We start from the raw sequence: 22,500 nt of genomic DNA on the forward strand, positions 1-22,500 counted from the left end.
AACCCACCAAACGCTGACATGGATTACAGGATCTTTAACGTGCGTATTTGATCTTCTGCTTGCATATACATACGAAGGGGGTTCAGGCACTGGCAGGTCTGCACATATGCTGACCTGGGAGATCGGAAAAATCTCCACCCTTTACCCACCAGGCGCCGTCACCGTAATTCGAACCTGGGGCCCTCAGATTGAAAGTCCACCGCTTTAACCACTCGGCTATGGCGCCCGTCCCCTTTTAATCAATCAACAGAATTTGGATCTGCCTTTGTACATCAAAGTTGAAAAAAAAAAAAAAAAAGAATATATCTTGATGGCATGCAGCATTAGTGCTGCTACTGGTGTCATTACTGATCAGAACTTTTTTCCTTCTATCTTTTTTTAATTCTAAAATAAGAATAAAGTGGGGAAAAAAAAGAAAAAAAAAAGAAAACCCTTTCAATATGCACTGTTTTATCTGTGGGGGGGGGGAAAAAAACAACAACGCTGACTGCAGGCAAGAGTGAGAAAAGCTTTCAATGTATAAAGTAATCAACTGAAAATTAAACAATTCACATATTTAACTCTTTGACTGACAGGCGCAATAGCCGAGTGGTTGAAGTGTTGGACTGTCAATCTGAGGGTCCCGGGTTCGAATCACGGTGACGGCGCCTGGTGGGTAAAGGGTGGAGATTTTTACCATCTCCCAGGTCAACATATGTGCAGACCTGCTTAGTGCCTGAACTCCCTTCGTGTGTATATGCAAGCAGAAGATCAAATACGCACGTTAAAGATCCTGTAATCCATGTCAGCGTTCGGTGGGTTATGGAAACAAGAACATACCCAGCATGCACACCCCCAAAAACAGAGTATGGCTGCCTACATGGCAGGGTAAAAACGGTCATACACGTAAAAGCCCACTCGTGTGCATACGAGTGAACGCAAAAGAAGAAGAACTCTTTGACTGCTGTTGAAGAGTATGCTTGGCAGTGAAGGGCTGTCACCTTCTTTTGTTCTGTTTATAAAAGGGTTAAACATACGAAATATCACACACACACACACACATTTGTATTTGTATTTCTTTTTATCACTACAGATTTCTCTGTGTGAAATTCGGGCTGCTCTCCCCAGGGAGAGCGCGTCGCTACACTACAGCGCCACCCTTTTTTTTTGTGTGTGTATTTTTTCCTGCGTGCAGTTTTATTTGTTTTTCCTATCGTAGTGGATTTTTTTCGATAGAATTTTGCCAGGAACAACCCTTTTGTTGCCGTGGGTTCTTTTACATGCACTAAGTGCATGCTGCACACGGGACCTCAGTTTATCGTCTCATCCGAATAACTAGCTTCCAGACCACCACTCAAGGTCTAGTGGAGGGGGAGAAAATATCGGCGGATGAGCCATGATTCAAACCAGTGTGTTCAGATTCTCTCGCTTCATAGGCGGACGCATTACCTCTAGGCCATCACTCCATATATATATATCAGGTCTTGTTCCTGACGCTAGCTATCAATCATACAAGCACCTGAGAAAAAAAGCCTCAAGTCTTAATGCACCAAGCACAGGTACGAGTGCACCCAGAGAGAGCACTGTGCAGTACATCCGCACTAAGATCATTTTCAGCATATCACTTTTTTTTTTAAAGTCCATTTGCACCAAGATCGTTTTAAGTTCATCACTTTCTCGGTCCACTTGCACGAAGACCACTTTTTAGCAAATTATTGCTTTTTCGATTAATCAGCAGCACTTCAAAGTACGTGAAAACTTCACATGACGGAATTTTCCAATATGTTATTCACATGTCTCAAAACTCACCTTTTCCCTCAGCAATAAGTTCAATTGTGGCAGGTCCACTTCCTGTGCTTGACTATGTGTGTATACATATGTATGTGTACATAACTACATGCAAGTCTATGAATGTGTATTGTGTGTGCGTGTGTTTATGTAAGTTTGTGCCTGCCTATGTGTGCGTATGTGTTAGGGTAGCTGTTAGATACACATGTATGTTAAAATGTATGTATGCAGTGTGTGTGTGCGTGCCTGCGTGCGTGTGTGTGTGTAGTCACATTTTGGTGTGTGTCTGTAACATAGATGTAATGTTTTATGTTAACAAAAGCGTTTTTGTAAAGCACCTAGAGCAGATTTCTGGATAGTGTGCTATATAAATATCCATTATCATTATTATCATGTAAGACATTGCATCGTGAAATTATCAGCAGGAAAGAAGACAGCACTGAAAGACAGAAGTGAAAAGACCACAACACAGCACGCAAGTACCAGAGCACTACAGCACTACACCTGAGTGCAAGAGCACTAGTGGTCATACAAAGTACTAAAGCACTGCAGCACTAAAAAGATCTTTCACAGTACTAACGCACTTCACAGCAGAGACATAAGAGTACAGCAGCACCATAACAGTGCGTCCTTCGGTGCATGATTACTACAAGAAAACTAAAAGCCAAACTGAACGTAACCAACAAAAACAAAAATCAATTGTGAGTCAATTTCAAGTGCAACCACCACTGCACTAAAATTTTTTTTTTTTTTTTTTCAAATTAAAAGGACAACCACACTGCTACAACAGTTAAGAGTGCAATGATACCGCAAGACACTGAAAAGTGCTGGAGCACTCTACCAAATGCACTACAAAGAAACAGCCCCCCAAACAAAACAAATACGGAGCAAAATAAAATATAAAAAGCACATACTCAGATATTTATCTTTATTTTTCATGTATGAATGTATGCATGTATATGTATATACAGAAAAACACCCAACCCACAAGAATACAGCTTGCAAAAGCTTCCCAGCACACACACACAGACACACACACACAGACAAACTAACCAATCCGAAACAAACTGACCACACCACAACCAACATGCTTTTTGCAAACGTAACACAAAACACAAACAGAAAACAACCTACAAGCCTATAAATAGACAAGAAACTGACCAATAAGCCTATAAATAGACAGGAAACCACCCGATAAGCGTATAAATAGACAGGAAACTAACCAACAGGCCCATAAACAGAAAACTAATCAGTATAGAACGGAAACTAACCATTAAGCCTATAAATAGACAGAAGACTAACCATTAAACCTATAAACAGAAAACCATCAAATGAACCTTTACACCTAAAAACAGAAAAACCACCAATAAACCTTCAGACAAAAAAAATCAATCAATAAACCAATACTCCTATATATAAACAACAACAACAACCAAAAAAAACTACCTATAAACAGAAAACATACATACAATTTGTAAATAAACCAACAAAAAAAACAAAAACAAACCACAATCAAACCTATAAAAAGAAAACAAAACTGCCAAACCAGTAACATGAACAAGACAAAGAAAAACAAACACTTTTTCATATATATATATATATATATATATATATATATATATATATATATATATATATATATATATATATTAAACACTAACCAATAAACATCAGACAAAGAAATCACGAGACAGTCAGACACAAGACAGGGAACGGGACTGCAAGGGGTTACAGAAGGGAATCCTTCCTTTCTATCTCACCAGCATGGCCTCGTTCAACAACAACCACCACCAAAAACACCATTAAACCAATATAAACAAGACAAGAAAGACACACACACAAAAAAAAAAAAAACAACAACAACAAAACAACATCCCAACCAACCAAACACAACTGAGCCAAAAAACAAACTAAGAGATGAACACACACACGCACGTGAGAGATATTGGCGACTGACAGGGGCAGAGAAAGAAGAGAGAGAGAGAGAGAGAGAAGGGGGTTACAGAGTGGAATCCTTCTCTCCCTCACTCACCAACACAACCTTGTTGATCGGTTTGAGAGGAGATTGGGGATTTACAAGTGGCTGAGAAAGACAGAGAAAGAGAGGAGAGAAAAGAGAAAGAGAAGGGGGTACAGAGTGGAATCCTCCTCCCTCCCTCACCAACGTGGTCTTGTTGATCAGTTTGAGAGAAGACCAGGGATTTACAAGGGCAGAGAGAGAGTGAGAACGAAAGAAAGAGAAGGGGGTACAGAATGTAATCATCCCTCCCTCCCTCCCTCACCAGCGTGGCCTCGTTGATGGGTTTGTTGTTGGTGTTCTCGGCCTCCTCGATCTGCATCATTTTCGCCTTCGCCTTCTGTCGCTCCTGTTCGTCCTGGATCTCCACGTCTCGCTCCAGCGCCATCAGTCGCTCCTGGAACAGCACAGTTTTCAGTTTTCAGTTTCAGTTTCCAGGAGGCGGCAGATCCATGGAAGCTTCTCCCCATCTGCTTTTTGATTAACTCTTTTGCTGCCATGATAGAGAATGAAATTTTTTTTTAAAATGTGGGGAAAAAATCTAATTGCGTACTTTAAAATTTTTTTAATTTTCAATTGATTGATTGATTGATTTGTTTAATTAACTAATCACTGATTTAATGATGCATCCAATTTTGTTTATGTGGGTTTTTTTCTTGTTTTTTTTTTCTGCCTCGAGGCGTGACAAAGAGCGTTGGGTTACACTGCTGGTCAGGAATCTGCTTAGCAGATGTGGTGTAGTGTGTATGGAGTTGTCCGAACGCAGTGACACCTCCTTGAGAAACTGACATGAACCGAACTCGCCGCCACGGTGGAAAGAGAGGACCACACCCTACCTTCTTATCCAGAAACAGTGGATATGAATTTGTATTGTATTTGTATTTGTATTTCTCTTTTCTTGTCACACAACAGATTCCTCTGAGTGAAATTCGGGCTGCTCTCCCGAAGGAGAGCGTGTCGCTACACTGAGAGCGCCACCAATTTTTTTTTTTTTTTTTCCTGCGTGCAGCTTTATTTGTCTTTCCTGTCAAAGTGGATTTTTCAACAGAGTTTTGCCAGGAACAACCCTTTTGTTGCCGTGGGTTCTTTTATGTGCACTATGAGCATGCTGCACACGGGACCTCAGTTTATCATCTCATCCTAATGACTAGCGTCCAGATCACCACTCAAGGTCTTGTGGAGGGGGAGAAAATACCGGTGACTAAGCCGTGATTCGAACCAGGGCACTCAGATTATCTTGCTTCCTAGGCGGACGTGTTACCTCTTAACCATCACTCCACAAGAGAATACAGCTTGCAGAATTCTCTGCCTTTATCGCTGTTAAACGTTATGGAAATCTTAATCTTATAATAATAATAAAAATAATAATGTACATTTGTTTAGCGCCTAACCTGCGGCTCTAAGTGCTTTTAACAAAACACCTATTATAAACAAGAAACTGGAAAAAAATTTTAATCTAAAAAATAGGTTAAAAATTTTATTTTTTAATAAATAAATAATGGTATTTATACAGCACTGAATCTTGTGCATTGACAAATCAAAGCGCCTCCGCACCAGTCATTCACACGCATGCATAACTCTAAAACTGGAGAAACTGAAGATAAGGTAGAGGCAGGGAAGGGAGGCTATTTTGGGAAGAGGTTGGTTTTAAGGCCAGACTTGAAAGAGCTGGGTGTGGAGACTTGAGAAAGCGAAAGAGGAAGTTCATTCCAACTGCAAGGTCCAGAGACAGAGAAAGAACGGCGGCCATCAGTCAAGAGTTTGAATCTGGGTATGCGTAAACAGAGTGGATCCGAAGCTATTCGTAGTGAGCAAGATGGAGTGTAGAGGTGAAGGCAGCCACAGAGACAGGAAGGGGCTGATTTGTGAATACATTTATAACATAGATTCAACTCACTGACCAGTAAAAAAACAGTGTAACATCACTCACAACTCATACAGCTCTCTCAACTCGCTCCCATAGTAAAATGTCAAGATACAAAACTCACTAAAATACTGGGAGATCAAAAAAAAACATCTCCACCCCTTTACCCACCATGCGCCGTTACCGAGATTCAAACATGGGACCCTCAGATTGAAAGTACAACGCTTTAACCACTCGGCTACTGCGCCCATCGTACGGAATTCCAAAGTCAGTCTCACCTGGTGGTGTCTCTCAGCCTCCTCCTTGGCTTTCTTGATGTTCATCTTCTTCCGCAGCTCCGCCTCCTCTTCCAGTCGTAGACGCTCCGCTTCCATCCGTTTCTCATGCTGTCAACACCACACACATCGCCTCACGTTATGATAATCAGTCTTCCATCTGTTTCTCATGTTGTCAACACAACACACCGCCTCATGTTATGATAATCATTGTCCATCCGTTTCTCATGCTGTCAACACCACACACATCGCCTCACGTTATGATAATCAGTCTTCCATCCGTTTCTCATGTTGTCAACATGACACACATCGCCTCACGTTATGATAATCAGTCTTCCATCCGTTTCTCATGCTGTCAACACCACACACATCGCATCACGTTATGACAAGTTATTCTGATTCCAACACTTTGCACCACCATCATTTCCTTCATCCCACCCCCAACCCCCTCCACAACCTCCAAAACCTGTCACTGACACGTTCTGACTCAAGCACCTAACACCATCTTTATTTCCTCTAACAACCACCCACCCCCACAACGTCCCAAAGCTGTCACTGACAAGTCGTTCTGACTCCAGCGCTTTTAAGCATTAACACCTCCACTCCCCAATCTCCCAAACTGTCACTGACAAGTCGTTCTGACTCCAGCCCTTTCCACAATCATTACTTCCGTTAACACCCCCCCCCCCCCCAAAATCTCCCAAAGCTGTCACTGACAAGTCATTCTGACTCCAGCCCTTTCCACAATCATTACTTCCGTTAACACCCCCCAAATCTCCCAAAGCTGTCACTGACAAGTCGTTCTGACTCCAGCCCTTTCCACAATCATTACTTCCGTTAACACCCCCGAAATCTCCCAAAGCTGTCACTGACAAGTCGTTCTGACTCTAGCCCTTTCCACAATCATTACTTCCGTTAACACCCCCCCCCCCCCAAATCTCCCAAAGCTGTCACTGACAAGCAGTTCTGACTCCAGCCCTTTCCATAATCATTACTTCCGTTAACACCCCCCAAATCTCCCAAACTGTCACTGACAAGCAGTTCTGATTCCAGCCCTTTCCACAATCATTACTTCCGTTAACACCCCCCAAATCTCCCAAAGCTGTCACTGACAAGTAGTTCTGACTCCAGCCCTTTTCACAATCATTACTTCTGTTAACACCCCCCAAATCTCCCAAAGCTGTCACTGACAAGCAGTTCTGATTCCAGCACTTTCCACAATCATTACTTCCGTTAACACCCCCCAAATCTCCCAAAGCTGTCACTGACAAGTCGTTCTGATTCCAGCCCTTTCCACAATCATTACTTCCGTTAACACCCCCCAAATCTCCCAAAGCTGTCACTGACAAGTCGTTCTGACTCCAGACCTTTCCACAATCATTACTTCCGTTAACACCCCCGAAATCTTCCAAAGCTGTCACTGACAAGCAGTTCTGACTCTAGCCCTTTCCACAATCATTACTTCCGTTAACACCCCCGAAATCTCCCAAAGCTGTCACTGACAAGTCATTCTGACTCCAGCCTTTTCCACAATCATTACTTCCGTTAACACCCCCCAAATCTCCCAAAGATGTCACTGACAAGGAGTTCTGACTCCAGCCTTTTCCACAATCATTACTTCCGTTAACACCCCCCAAATCTCCCAAAGATGTCACTGACAAGCAGTTCTGACTCCAGCCTTTTCCACAATCATTACTTCCGTTAACACCCCCCAAATCTCCCAAAGCTGTCGTTCTGACGCCAGCCCTTTCCACAATCATGACTTCCGTTAACACCCCCCAAATCTCCCAAAGCTGTCACTGACACGTCATTCTGACTCCAGCTCTTTCCACAATCATTACTTCCGTTAACACCCCCCAAATCTCCCAAAGCTGTCACTGACAAGCAGTTCTGACTCTAGCCCTTTCAACAATCATTACTTCCGTTAACACACCCCCCCCCCCCCCCCAAATCTCCCAAAGCTGTCACTGACAAGCAGTTCTGACTCCAGCCCTTTCCATAATCATTACTTCCGTTAACACCCCCCAAATCTCCAAAAACGTTCACTGACATGTCGTTCTGACTCCAGCCCTTTCCACAATCATTACTTCCGTTAACACCCCCGAAATCTCCCAAAGCTGTCACTGACAGGTCGTTCTGACTCCAGCGCTTTTAAGCATTAACACCTCCACTCCCCAACCTCCCAAAGCTGTCACTGACAAGCAGTTCTGACTCCAGCCCTTTCCACAATTATTACTTCCGTTAACACCCCCCAAATCTCCTGAAGCTGTCACTGACAAGTAGTTCTGACTCCAGCCTTTTCCACAATCATTACTTCCGTTAACACCCCCCAAATCTCCTAAAGCTGTCACTGACAAGTAGTTCTGACTCCAGCCCTTTCCACAATCATTACTTCCGTTAACACCCCCCAAATCTCCCAAAGCTGTCACTGACAAGCAGTTCTGACTCCAGCCCTTTCCATAATCATTACTTCCGTTAACACCCCCCAAATCTCCCAAAGCTGTCACTGACAAGCAGTTCTGACTCCAGCCCTTTCCACAATCATTACTTCCGTTAACACCCCCCAAATCTCCCAAAGCTGTCACTGACAAGTCGTTCTGACTCCAGCCCTTTCCACAATCATTACTCCCGTTGACACCCCCCAAATCTCCCAAAGCTGTCACTGACAAGCAGTTCTGATTCCAGCGCTTTCCACAATTATTACTTTCGTTAACACCCCCCCCAAATCTCCCAAAGCTGTCACTGACAAGCAGTTCTGACTCTAGCCCTTTCCACAATCATTACTTCCGTTAACACTCCCCCCAAATCTCCCAAAGCTGTCACTGACAAGCAGTTCTGATTCCAGCCCTTTCCACAATCATTACTTCCGTTAACACCCCCCCAAATCTCCCAAAGCTGTCACTGACATGTCGTTCTGACTCCAGCCCTTTCCACAATCATTACTTCCGTTAACACCCCCCAAATCTCCCAAAGCTGTCACTGACAAGTCGTTCTGACTCCAGCCCTTTCCACAATCATTACTTCCGTTAACACCCCCCAAATCTTCCAAAGCTGTCACTGACAAGCAGTTCTGACTCCAGCCCTTTCCATAATCATTACTTCCATTAACACCCCCCAAATCTCCAAAAACGTTCACTGACATGTCGTTCTGACTCCAGCCCTTTCCACAATCATTACTTCCGTTAACACCCCCAAAATCTCCCAAAGCTGTCACTGACAAGTCGTTCTGACTCCAGCGCTTTTAAGCATTAACACCTCCACTCCCCAACCTCCCAAAGCTGTCACTGACAAGTCGTTGTGACTCCAGCCCTTTCCACAATTATTACTTCCGTTAACACCCCCCAAATCTCCCAAAGCTGTCACTGACAAGCAGTTCTGATTCCAGCCCTTTCCACAATCATTACTTCCGTTAACACCCCCCAAATCTCCCAAAGCTGTCACTGACAAGTAGTTCTGACTCCAGCCCTTTTCACAATCATTACTTCTGTTAACACCCCCCAAATCTCCCAAAGCTGTCACTGACAAGCAGTTCTGATTCCAGCCCTTTCCACAATCATTACTTCCGTTAACACCCCCGAAATCTCCCAAAGCTGTCACTGACAAGTCGTTCTGACTCTAGCCCTTTCCACAATCATTACTTCCGTTAACACCCCCCAAATCTCCCAAAGTTGTCACTGGCAAGTCGTTCTGACTCTAGCCCTTTCCACAATCATTACTTCCATTAACACCCCCGAAATCTTCCAAAGCTGTCACTGACAAGCAGTTCTGACTCCAGCCCTTTCCACAATCATTACTTCCGTTAACACCCCCGAAATCTCCCAAAGCTGTCACTGACAAGTCATTCTGACTCCAGCCTTTTCCACAATCATTACTTCCGTTAACACCCCCCAAATCTCCCAAAGATGTCACTGACAAGGAGTTCTGACTCCAGCCTTTTCCACAATCATTACTTCCGTTAACACCCCCCAAATCTCCCAAAGATGTCACTGACAAGCAGTTCTGACTCCAGCCTTTTCCACAATCATTACTTCCGTTAACACCCCCCAAATCTCCCAAAGCTGTCGTTCTGACGCCAGCCCTTTCCACAATCATGACTTCCGTTAACACCCCCCAAATCTCCCAAAGCTGTCACTGACACGTCATTCTGACTCCAGCTCTTTCCACAATCATTACTTCCGTTAACACCCCCCAAATCTCCCAAAGCTGTCACTGACAAGCAGTTCTGACTCTAGCCCTTTCAACAATCATTACTTCCGTTAACACCCCCCCCCCCCCCCCCAATCTCCCAAAGCTGTCACTGACAAGCAGTTCTGACTCCAGCCCTTTCCATAATCATTACTTCCGTTAACACCCCCCAAATCTCCAAAAACGTTCACTGACATGTCGTTCTGACTCCAGCCCTTTCCACAATCATTACTTCCGTTAACACCCCCGAAATCTCCCAAAGCTGTCACTGACAAGTCGTTCTGACTCCAGCGCTTTTAAGCATTAACACCTCCACTCCCCAACCTCCCAAAGCTGTCACTGACAAGCAGTTCTGACTCCAGCCCTTTCCACAATTATTACTTCCGTTAACACCCCCCAAATCTCCTGAAGCTGTCACTGACAAGTAGTTCTGACTCCAGCCTTTTCCACAATCATTACTTCCGTTAACACCCCCCAAATCTCCTAAAGCTGTCACTGACAAGTAGTTCTGACTCCAGCCCTTTCCACAATCATTACTTCCGTTAACACCCCCCAAATCTCCCAAAGCTGTCACTGACAAGCAGTTCTGACTCCAGCCCTTTCCATAATCATTACTTCCGTGAACACCCCCCAAATCTCCCAAAGCTGTCACTGACAAGCAGTTCTGACTCCAGCCCTTTCCACAATCATTACTTCCGTTAACACCCCCCAAATCTCCCAAAGCTGTCACTGACAAGTCGTTCTGACTCCAGCCCTTTCCACAATCATTACTCCTGTTGACACCCCCCAAATCTCCCAAAGCTGTCACTGACAAGCAGTTCTGATTCCAGCGCTTTCCACAATTATTACTTTCGTTAACACCCCCCCCAAATCTCCCAAAGCTGTCACTGACAAGCAGTTCTGACTCTAGCCCTTTCCACAATCATTACTTCCGTTAACACCCCCCCAAATCTCCCAAAGCTGTCACTGACATGTCGTTCTGACTCCAGCCCTTTCCACAATCATTACTTCCGTTAACACCCCCCAAATCTCCCAAAGCTGTCACTGACAAGTCGTTCTGACTCCAGCCCTTTCCACAATCATTACTTCCGTTAACACCCCCCAAATCTTCCAAAGCTGTCACTGACAAGCAGTTCTGACTCCAGCCCTTTCCATAATCATTACTTCCGTTAACACCCCCCAAATCTCCAAAAACGTTCACTGACATGTCGTTCTGACTCCAGCCCTTTCCACAATCATTACTTCCGTTAACACCCCCGAAATCTCCCAAAGCTGTCACTGACAAGTCGTTCTGACTCCAGCGCTTTTAAGCATTAACACCTCCACTCCCCAACCTCCCAAAGCTGTCACTGACAAGCAGTTCTGACTCCAGCCCTTTCCACAATCATTACTTCCGTTAACACCCCCCAAATCTCCTAAAGCTGTCACTGACAAGCAGTTCTGATTCCAGCCCTTTCCACAATCATTACTTCCGTTAACACCCCCCAAATCTCCCAAAGCTGTCACTGACAAGTCGTTGTGACTACAGCCCTTTCCACAATCATTACTTCCGTTAACACCCCCCAAATCTCCTAAAGCTGTCACTGGCAAGTCGTTCTGACTCCAGCACTTTCCACAATCATTACTTCCGTTAACACCCCCCAAATCTCCCAAAGCTGTCACTGACAAGTCATTGTGACTACAGCCCTTTCCACAATCATTACTTCCGTTAACCCCCCCCCCAAATCTCCCAAAGCTGTCACTGACAAGCAGTTCTGACTCCAGCTCTTTCCACAATCATTACTTCCGTTAACACCCCCCAAATCTCCCAAAGCTGTCACTGACAAGTCATTGTGACTACAGCCCTTTCCACAATCATTACTTCCGTTAACCCCCCCCCGAAATCTCCCAAAGCTGTCACTGACAAGTAGTTCTGACTCCAGCCCTTTCCACAATCATTACTTCCGTTAACACCCCCCCTAATCTCCCAAAGCTGTCACTGACAAGCAGTTCTGACTCCAGCCCTTTCCACAATCATTATTTCCTTTTATGCCCCCAATCCCCCCACCCCCTCCCCTCCCCCACCACCCCCCACCCCTTCCCACAGCCGTCACTGACAGGTCGTTCTGACCTCAAGGCGCAACCTGCGTAGACGTTTCTTGGCGCCGATGGTGCGGACAGCAGCCTGCATCTGAACGATGGCCAGCATGCGTTTCTGGACCCACTGTCGTATCAGGAAGCCACGACACACCCTCTGTTCAACGCAGAAAATGTAATTGTTTAGGACAGTGGTGACATGATCCTGTGAATGCACACACCTGTGCACACACACACACATACACACACGCACACACATACACACACACACACACACACATGCACACACACACACACACACACAGAGCATTATTTCTTGACCCACTGTCGTATCAGGAAGCCACGACACACCCTCTGTTCAACGCAGAAAACGTAATTGTTTAGGACAGTGGTGACATGATCCTGTGAATGCACACACCTGTGCACACACACACACATACACACACACACACACACACACACACACACACACACACACACACACACACAGAGCATTATTTCTTGACCCACTGTCGTATCAGGGAGCCACGACGCACCCTCTGTTCACAGCAGAAAACGCAATCATTTAGGAAAATGGTGACATAATCCTGTCAACACACACACACACTGCAGAATTTTGCCACAGGGCAACACTGTCTTTTTCAGTGCACCAAGTGCGTGCTACACACAGAACCTCGATTCGTTGTCTCCATCTAAACGACAAGACGCTCAGTCTGACTTTCCAGTCAAGAGCGAGAACAGGGATTCGAACCCAGACGCTCACAGACTCCCTGTATTGGCAGATGAGCATCTTAACCATTCTGCCACCTTCCTCCTGCAAAAGGGACATCTGAAATAAATGTAAATGAACACTAAAACAAGAGAGGCAAGGCCTTCAAGACTCACTTGTGACTGAGAGTAAAACACACAAGCTTTTTATGTCTTGAGTATAATTTCAAAATGTAATGTTTAAGATGAGAAAGATCAGTTTAAAGCAAATTAAGTCCCCTAGCAGTAATTACAGAGTAATTTCCCTTCTTTACCCCCTGCACCAAAACGTTTGCAAAATAAATAAAACTTCCATGCTTAGCAAAACAAGTTCCTGTTTGAACAAAAAATGATAATAATGACTGCTCTTGTTGTTGTGTCAGAATATCAGATCAAAGTGCCAAGTTTAGAGAAGACAAAAAAATATAAATATAACAGTAAATGCAGTTTGCATATAATTAGGCTTCATTTTGTGTGTGTGTGTGTGTGTGTGCCCATCCCAGAGGTGCAATATTGTTTTAAACAAGATGACTGGAAAGAACTGAATTTTTCCTATTTTTATGCCTAATTTGGTGTCAACTGACAAAGTATTTGCAGAGAAAATGGCAATGTTAAAGTTTACCACGGACACACAGACATTCTTCAATCACCGATATGTGTGACGGGACATTAAACAAAACACAGACACACAGACTTTGTTTACACAAGTGAGTCAAAAATCCCTCTGACCTGTACGTCGATGGCCCATCCGCGGATGACGTTGAAACGCGCTGTCAGCAGTCGGGATCGAATAACGGCCTGAAGACGCATGTAACCTTGACGCATCTGTAACACGATCCAACAATAAAAAAAAAGGTTAGGCACAAATTAGGTGATACGTCTTGAGATAATAACCTTTCCCCCAAAAATATCTTACCTTGACGCATCTGTAACACGACCCAACAATAAAAAAAAAAGATTAGGCGCAAATTAGGTGCTACTTACGTCTTGAGATAATAACCTTTCCCCCCAAAATATCTTACCTTGAGGCATCTGTAATACCACCCAACAATAAAACGTTAGGCGTAAAGTGTCTTAAGATAAGAATAACCTTTTACTCCCCAAAATATTTCAATCAGACAACGGTTGACAGACACAAAATTAATACTTTATATTTAACGGATCATAACCATAATAATGCTCAGTATACTCTATACATGATGGAGTATAAACATAATATTGCTCTGAATACTGACAATTCCGCATTGAAATATGATGATTCCATGTGACAGTATAAAGCTAAGTCTTAAACTGAGACGTGTTTCTTGCACGCAAGTCAGGCAAGGTTCTGGTCAAACATACAAGAAAGGTGCATTTCTTTCATCATCATCAATATAAACAAAACAGTCTCAAAGTCTGTGGCCTTTCATGCCCTGCTCTCATGGTGACCTCAGTTTCGAAACCCCTCCACTTCTGTGCTTGGGGTGAGTCCTGTCAATGTCTTCAGTGTCGGCAGATTCGTGGGGGGGGCTGTTGTTTGAGGGACGTGGTGGCGGTCTCCACTCTGGGGAAGATGCTCACTCAGTCTGACTCCGCAACTAAGCCATTATTGTCGTTAGTTGAGCGCTTAGTAGGTGGTGTCCTAAGTAAGTTGAATCAGAACAGGCACCACTGAACACCACCGAAGTGTCTCAGCAGCAGTGCAGGGCCTCCTCTGCTGTGTGGCCTCCTGGCAACCTAACATCGATAGTTCCCTGTGGACTGCCGACGCCGCTGGAACTGTGACGGACGAACCCGGGTGTGGCCGTGTATGGGGGAAATCTAAATGAGTGGTGTGGGAGTAATGCCACTGAAACGGTGCAGATGTTGGGGCAGTAAAAAAATAAAAATAAATAAAAATAAAGGTGCATTTCTTTTTTCCACCTCGCAGCAGGAGTGGCTAGGTTCTTAGGAGTCAAGTCTAGGTAGCCTACAGAGCAACACTGCCATGAGGCAAGGGTAAAATCGACTCCCGCCTCGCATTCGTTTAGTTGCACATGTACCACTCACCCCTTGCCGCTCACTCTCCCACCACTAACGTGCAAGCTTGCTCGCAGTTAAGAAACATGTCACTGGGCATGCACAAGGTGCATGTCTTAATACCGAAACATAGTACAATAAAGGGGAGAATTTTTTTTAAATGTATGAAAAAAAAGCCAACTAAATCACCCAAAATGCTAAAATACAGAAATAATAATAATAATGGTATATATATATAGCGCTGAGACAAATCAGAGACAAATCAAAGCGCTTTCGCACCAGTCATTCACACGCATGCATAACTCTAAAACTGTAGAAACTAAAGACAAGGAAGGGCAGGCACGGGAGGCTATTTTGGGAAGAGGTGGGTTTTAAGGCCAGACTTGAAAGAGCTGAGTGTGGAGACTTGACGAAGCAAAAGAGGAAGTTCATTCCAATCGCAAGGTCCAGATCTGGGTATGCGTAAACAGAGTGGATCCAAAGCCGATCGTAGTGAGCGAGATGGAGTGTAGAGGTGAAGGCAGCCGCAGAGATAGGAAGGGGCAGAAATACCTACAACCACACAAAGTACGACCCAAACCCCCAAACCCACTCATTCCCCTACTATGGTGCAAAATCAAAGGCGCCTTAACTCTTTCCATACGAACGGCGAAAGAGACGACGTTAACAGCGTTTCACCCCAATTACCATCATCAAAATAATTATTGCAAGCAGATGGCTCTTATACTGAAGACGTAAATGTTGACAAAGAATACCACAATTCTGACGATGGAAGCTAAAGGTTGGGTCATTCAGACACCCACTGGACATCCGAGGGGTCTGTGTAGAGGAGAAGAGAGGACTGGCCGTACTGAGTGAGTTAAGATGAAGACACAACCACAACGTTTCGAATTTTAGACTCGACTTCTGTCAAGACTGGATAATAAAACTTTTCGGCCTTGCCTCGGATCAGAAATCCAACCGCCTAACTGATTGCGCTAAAAGGTTGCCTGCCCACTCCCTCCACCCTCCTTATCTCCCCCCCTTGTCTCCCCCAACACCCCTCCCTTCACCCACCTTCAAGAATCGCCGTCGTTCAGCGTAGGCCCTCCACTGGGTCTGAAGCGTGACGATGTTCTTGCGCATGCGGAGGAAGCGCCGGCGGTAATGCCAGGAGCGAACGGACTTCTGGATCACCAGGATCTTCCGTGTGAGCATCAACTCCCTCTGCTGTTCCAGGTACATGTCTTGGGCATCCTGGGAAGAGAAAAGGGAGAGAATAAAAATAAAAAAAGAAAGAAGAAAAGGTGATGGTCAAACCATACTACTGATCTTTTTTCAAATAAAAAAAATCTTTTAAATAATGATGTTGTTAAGGGAGAAAAAGAAAAACAACAACAACAAAAACAATGGTTATACATGGTAAGTCTTTGGGAAGCAAAAAACATAAAAAAAGAAGAAAAAAAACAAAACAATGCTTATACATTCTAAGTCTTTGGGAAGCAAAAAACATATCAAAAAACAAAACAAACACAAAAAAGACAAAGGTTAAACCATACTGTTCATCTTTCTTTTTTACTTGTAAAGTTTTAGGTGGGAGAAAAAAAAATTTTTTTCCCACTTGTAAAATACACACCCACCCACACACACACTCGACCTACACTCAACAAAGACTCGTCTCACCTTGAGAAACACCCCAACCCACACACCCACCCACCCACATGCTAAACAAAGACTCCTCTCATCTCCTTGAGAAACACCTTGGTTTTACCCATCTGATAGTCCACCCCTGCACCTCCACACACCCACTCCACACCTCCAACTCCACTCCCACCCACATCCCAACCTCCACCCACACACCCACCCACACTCAACTAAGACTGTTCTCTCACCTTGAGAAACACCTTTGTTTTCCCAATCTGGTAGTCTGCCCCCCACCCCAACCCCCCTGCACCCCCACACACCCACCCCACACACCCACCCACCCACCCACCCACCTCCACCCCACACCCAACAAGGACTCCTCCTCCGCTCACCTTGAGAAACACCTTGGTATTCCCCATCTGGTAGTCCGCCCCCTGAAGCACCTCCTTGCAGATGCGGGCAGATGCGGCCCTGCAGTCCTCCTTGTGCGAGGGCCCGATGCCATTCACCAGAATGCGGTAGCGGTCGACGAAGGTGTCGAAGTGGTGCCTGATGGGATAGCCGGCCCGCCGGATGCGGATCGTCTCCATCATCCCAGAGTACCGCAGCTGCTTACAGCAGAGCTCTCGGTCGAACATCTGTGGAGGGGACGGGGGGAGGGAGGTTGGAGAAAGGAAAAATGAAAGGGATTTGTGAGTTTGTGAGCCACCGTTTGTTTGTTGATTGTTATCATCACCATCATGGCGTGGGAAAAGAAAACGGGGAAGGGGATTTGTGAGCCATCGTTATTGATTGATGTTATCGTGGGGGGGGGAGAAAATGGAAAGGGTTTTTTTTTTGTGAGTCATCGTTATTGACTCATTATCACCATCATGGCATGGGAAAAGAAAATGGAAAGGGATTTGTGAGCTATCGTTATTGACAGTCATTATCACCATCAAGGCTGGGCAAAAAAACCCACCCAAAACCCAAAAAAACAACAACCATTAAGGGATTTGTAAGTCATCGTTATTGACTGTCATTATCACCATCAAGGCTGGGGGGAAAGAAAATTTGAAAGGGATTTGTGAGTCATCGTTACTGATTGTTATTATCACCATCATGGCATGGGAAAAGAAAATGGAAAGAGATTTGTGAGGTATCGTTATTGATAGCAGGAGTTTGTATCATACTCCATGTTTGGTGATACACATACTTACCATGTCAAACTGATGCAAACTAGGCCTATCGGTTTGCTCTGCTTGACCAAATTTCGCGCGCCTAACGGTGAAAAGATGACCAGTCTTGCCTGGTCCGCTCTTAGCCAATCAAACGCCTCTAAAAGCTACAAGCGCTGAATCACTCCTTTGGCCCAAGACTCTCGACGCCATCTTGTCAGGTTTACGCTCTGTCTCATCTTATGCTTTTTGGGGGGGGCTATTATGCGTGTTCATTTGGCATTATTTTGCTGAATGCGGCTTGATTTTATTGTATTCTTACCTCTTGTGTACTCCATCACCATCAAGGCTAGGTAAAAAAAAAATAAATAAAAAAAAAAAACCAGAAAGGGATTTGCGAGTCATCATTATTGATTATTATTATCACCATCATGGCATGGGAAAAGGAAATGGAAAGGGATTTGTGAGCTATCGTTATTGACTGTCATGATCACCATCTGTTATCATTCCTACATTTATCAAAAATAGTTCTGACTCTTCGTGAGTTGTGAGCCATCGTTACTGACTGATATTATCCCAGGGAAAAGAAAAAGGAAAGGGTTTTTTTGTGAGTCATCCTGATTGACTGTCATTATCACCATCATGGCATGGGAAAAGAAAATGGAAAGAGATTCATGAGCTATCATTATTGACTGTCATCACCATCATGGCTGGGTAAAAAAAAAACCAAAAAACAACAGAAAGGGATTTGTAAGTCATCATTATTGATTGTTATCATCACCATCATGGCATGGGAAAAGAAAATGGAAAGAGATTTGTGAGCTATCGTTATTGACGGTCATTATCACCATCAACGCCGGGTAAAAAAACAAAAAAAAACGGAAAGGGATTTGTAAGTCATCGTTATTCGATCATTATTATCACCAACATGGCAGGAGGGAAAGAAAACTGAAAAGGGATTTGCCAGCTACTATTATCAACTGTTACCATCACCATCCGTTATCATTCCTACATTGATCAAAAAATATTTCCGACTCTTCGTGAGTTATCGAAACAAAGACTTCAATTTACCATTATCCAATCAAATCTATTTTGGGGCTTGATGCAGCCCACAAAGAAAGGCGGACACATAGAGATTAGACAAGAAAAACAGACAGACAAGAGAACAAAGACGACATTACCAGCGGCTTCTTGAACTCATTGGGTTTGATGCACCTGACGAAGAAAGATGGACACACAGAGACAGACAAGAAAAACAGAGACAGACAGAGAACAAGGCGGACACATAGAGACAGACAAGAAAAACAGACAGACAAGAGAACAAAGACGACATTACCAGCGGCTTCTTGAACTCATTGGGTTTGATGCACCTGATGAAGAAAGATGGACACACAGAGACAGACAAGAAAAACAGAGACAGACAGAGAACAAGGCGGACACATAGAGACAGACAAGAAAAACAGACAGACAAGAGAACAAAGACGACATTACCAGCGGCTTCTTGAACTCATTGGGTTTTATGCACCTGACGAAGAAAGATGGACACACAGAGACAGACAAGAAAAACAGAGACAGACAGAGAACAAAGGCGGACACATAGAGACAGACAAGAAAAACAGAGACAGACAGAGAACAAAGACGACATTACCAGCGGCTTCTTGAGCTCATTGGGTTTGATGCACCTGACGAAGAAAGATGGACACACAGAGACAGACAAGAAAAACAGAGACAGACAGAGAACAAAGGCGGACACATAGAGACAGACAAGAAAAACAGAGACAGACAGAGAACAAAGACGACATTACCAGCGGCTTCTTGAGCTCATTGGGTTTGATGCACCTGACGAAGAAGAGCTGATACATAGAGACAGACAAGAAAAACAGAGACAGACAGAGAACAAGACGGACACATAGAGACAGACAAGAAAAACAGAGACAGACAAGAGAACAAAGACGACATTACCACGACTTCTTGAAATCATTGGGTTTGATGCACCTGACGAAGAAGGGCTGACACACAGAGACAGACAAGAGAAACAGAGACAGACAGAGACAGACAGAGGGTGTCAGTATCAGTGTCAGTAGCTGAAGGAGGCGTCACTGCGTTCGATCAAAGCCATATACACTACACCACATCTGCCAAGTAGATGCCCGACCAGCAGCGTAACCTAACGCGCTTAGTCAGGCCTTGAGAAAAAAAAAGAAAAAAAAAAGAATTTAAAAAATAATAATAATGCAATAAAAAAAAATACAATAAAATTTAAATATAAAAAAATAAAACATTAAAAAAAAATAAATAACAATAAAAAATAAATAATAAAAAAAAAAGAAAAAAGAAAAAGAAAAAGAAAAAAGTAAATAAATAAATAAATTAAAAAATGAATAAATAAATAAAATAAATAAAAATGAATAACAATTAAAATAAAATAAAACAAAATAAATAAAGTAAAAAATAACAAAAATTTAAAAATAAATAATTTTTTCAAAAAAGACAGAACAAAGACGACATTACCAGCGGCTTCTTGAACTCATTGGGTTTGATGCACCTGACGAAGAAGGGCTGACACAGGCTGAGCGTCTTCATCAGGGAGTCCAGGGACTTCTTGAACTGGGAGGCCAGCGTCGGTGCTCGCTTCCTTGTGTCCGTACCCTGCACACAGCCGTGGAGCCATTCACCCTTTTTTTTTTTTTTTATCCCCCTTGACAGGCGCAACAGCTTTCTTCTTCTTCTTCTTCTGCATTCACTCGTATGCACACGAGTGGGCTTTTACGTGTATGACCGTTTTTACCCCGCCATGTAGGCAGCCATACTCCGTTTTTGGGGGTGTGCATACTGGGTATGTTCTTGTTTCCATAACCCACCGAACGCTGACATGGATTACAGGATCTTTAAAGTGCGTGTTTGATCTTCTCCTTGCATATACACACGAAGGGGGTTCAGGCACTAACAGGTCTGCACATATGTTGACCTGGGAGATCGTAAAAATTTCCACCCTTTACCCACCAGGCGCCGTCACCGTGATTCGAACCCGGGACCCTCAGATTGACAGTCCAACGCTTTAACCACTCGGCTATTGCGCCCGTCGCAACAGCTTTCAATCTGAGGGTCCCCGGGTTCGAATCTCGGTGACGACGCCTGGTGGGTAAAGGGTGGAGATTTTTTCCGATCTCCCAAGTCAACATACGTGCAGACCTGCCAGTGCCTGAACCCCCTTCAAAATCAAATGAAATCAAATCAAAAACACTTTATTAATCCACATGGAAATTAAGTTGTATGTATACATACACAAGCAGAAGATCAAATATGCACGTTAAAGACCCTGTAATCCATGTCAGCATTCGGTGGGTTATAGAAACAAGAACATACCCAGCATGCACACCCACGAAAACGGAGTATGGCTGCCTGCATGGCAGGGTAAAAACGGGTCATACAAGTGAACGAGGGAGTTGCAGTCCACAAATGAAGAAGGAAAAGAAGACGAATACCCCTTGACTGCAAGGGGAAAAAACAGGAGGAAATCACAAAATCAATATCCAAAACAATCCCTGGGAAAGACTGGGGAATGAGGTGTTTCACGACGGGCGCAATAGCCGAGTGGTTAAAGCGTTGGACTGTCAATCTGAGGGTCCCGGGTTCGAATCGCGGTGACGGCGCCTGGTGGGTAAAGGGTGGAGATTTTTACGATCTCCCAGGTCAACATATGTGCAGACCTGCTAGTGCCTGAACCCCCTTCGTGTGTATATGCAAGCAGAAGATCAAATACGCACGTTAAAGATCCTGTAATCCATGTCAGCGTTCGGTGGGTTATGGAAACAAGAACATACCCAGCATGCACACCCCCGAAAATGGAGTATGACTGCCTACATGGCGGGGTAAAAACGGTCATACACGTTAAAGCCCACTCGTGTGCATACGAGTGAACGTGGGAGTTGCAGCCCATGAACACAGAAGAAGAAGAATGAGGTGTTTCACGTCATAAATCAATATTCACAACAATCAGACCCCCCCAAAACTGAAGAAAGTGGATCTGTTGGTCCATGAGAAAATGAGAACTGAGAAAATGGTCAATAATAATATTCATTATTATCATCATTATCATTCATTCACCCCACCAGCATTTAGCTGGAAGCATCATTATTATCATCATCATCATTATCATTATTATCATCATTATGTGGAGTGATGAAGCGAGAGAATCTGAGCACGCTGGTTTGAATCACGGCTCAACTGCCAATATTTTCTCCCCCTCCACTAGACCTCGAGTGGTGGTCTGGACGCTAGTCATTCAGATGAGAAGATAAACCAAGGTCCCGTGTGCAGTATGCACTTAGCACACATTAAAGAACCCACAGCAACAAAAGGGTTGTTCCTGGCAAAATTCTGTAGAAAAATCCACTTCAGTAGGAAAAACAAATAAAACTGCACGCAGGAAAAAATACCCCCCAAAAATGGGTGGCACTGTAGTGTAGTGACGCACTCTCCCTGGAGAGGGCAGCCCGAATTTCACACAGAGAAAAATCTGTTGTGATAAAAAGAAATACAAATACAAATACAAATTATTATTGTTATTATTATTTTCATCATTATCATCATTATCTGTCAATTTCATCATTAGCATCATCATTCGATGTAGTAGTTGTAGTAGTGGTGGCAGGTGGCAGTAGCAGCAGTAGTTAAGTAGTAGCAGCATTCCTTATAATTATAATGATGATGATTACGATCATTATCATTATCGTTTATTATCATTACTATGATGACGATAATTGTCATAATCATCGTTATTCATTCAAC

General features: G+C 43.9%; 1 protein-coding gene across 1 annotated transcript in view; it reads right to left on the reverse strand.

Moving 5' to 3' along the window:
* Positions 1-22,500, reverse strand: part of LOC143275581 (myosin-VIIa-like) — a 161,951-nt gene that overhangs the window by 63,402 nt on the left and 76,049 nt on the right. The window contains exons 14-20 of the mRNA XM_076579785.1: positions 20,221-20,358; positions 16,945-17,190; positions 15,986-16,165; positions 13,661-13,756; positions 12,219-12,341; positions 5,927-6,034; positions 4,050-4,181 (exon numbers count right to left, since the gene is read on the reverse strand). Coding sequence (XP_076435900.1) covers positions 4,050-4,181; positions 5,927-6,034; positions 12,219-12,341; positions 13,661-13,756; positions 15,986-16,165; positions 16,945-17,190; positions 20,221-20,358 — 1,023 coding nt within the window. The remainder of the gene's footprint in view (positions 1-4,049; positions 4,182-5,926; positions 6,035-12,218; positions 12,342-13,660; positions 13,757-15,985; positions 16,166-16,944; positions 17,191-20,220; positions 20,359-22,500) is intronic.

Source organism: Babylonia areolata, chromosome 30 (genome assembly GCF_041734735.1).
Source record: "Babylonia areolata isolate BAREFJ2019XMU chromosome 30, ASM4173473v1, whole genome shotgun sequence".
NCBI classification, from domain to species: Eukaryota; Metazoa; Mollusca; class Gastropoda; order Neogastropoda; family Buccinidae; genus Babylonia; species Babylonia areolata.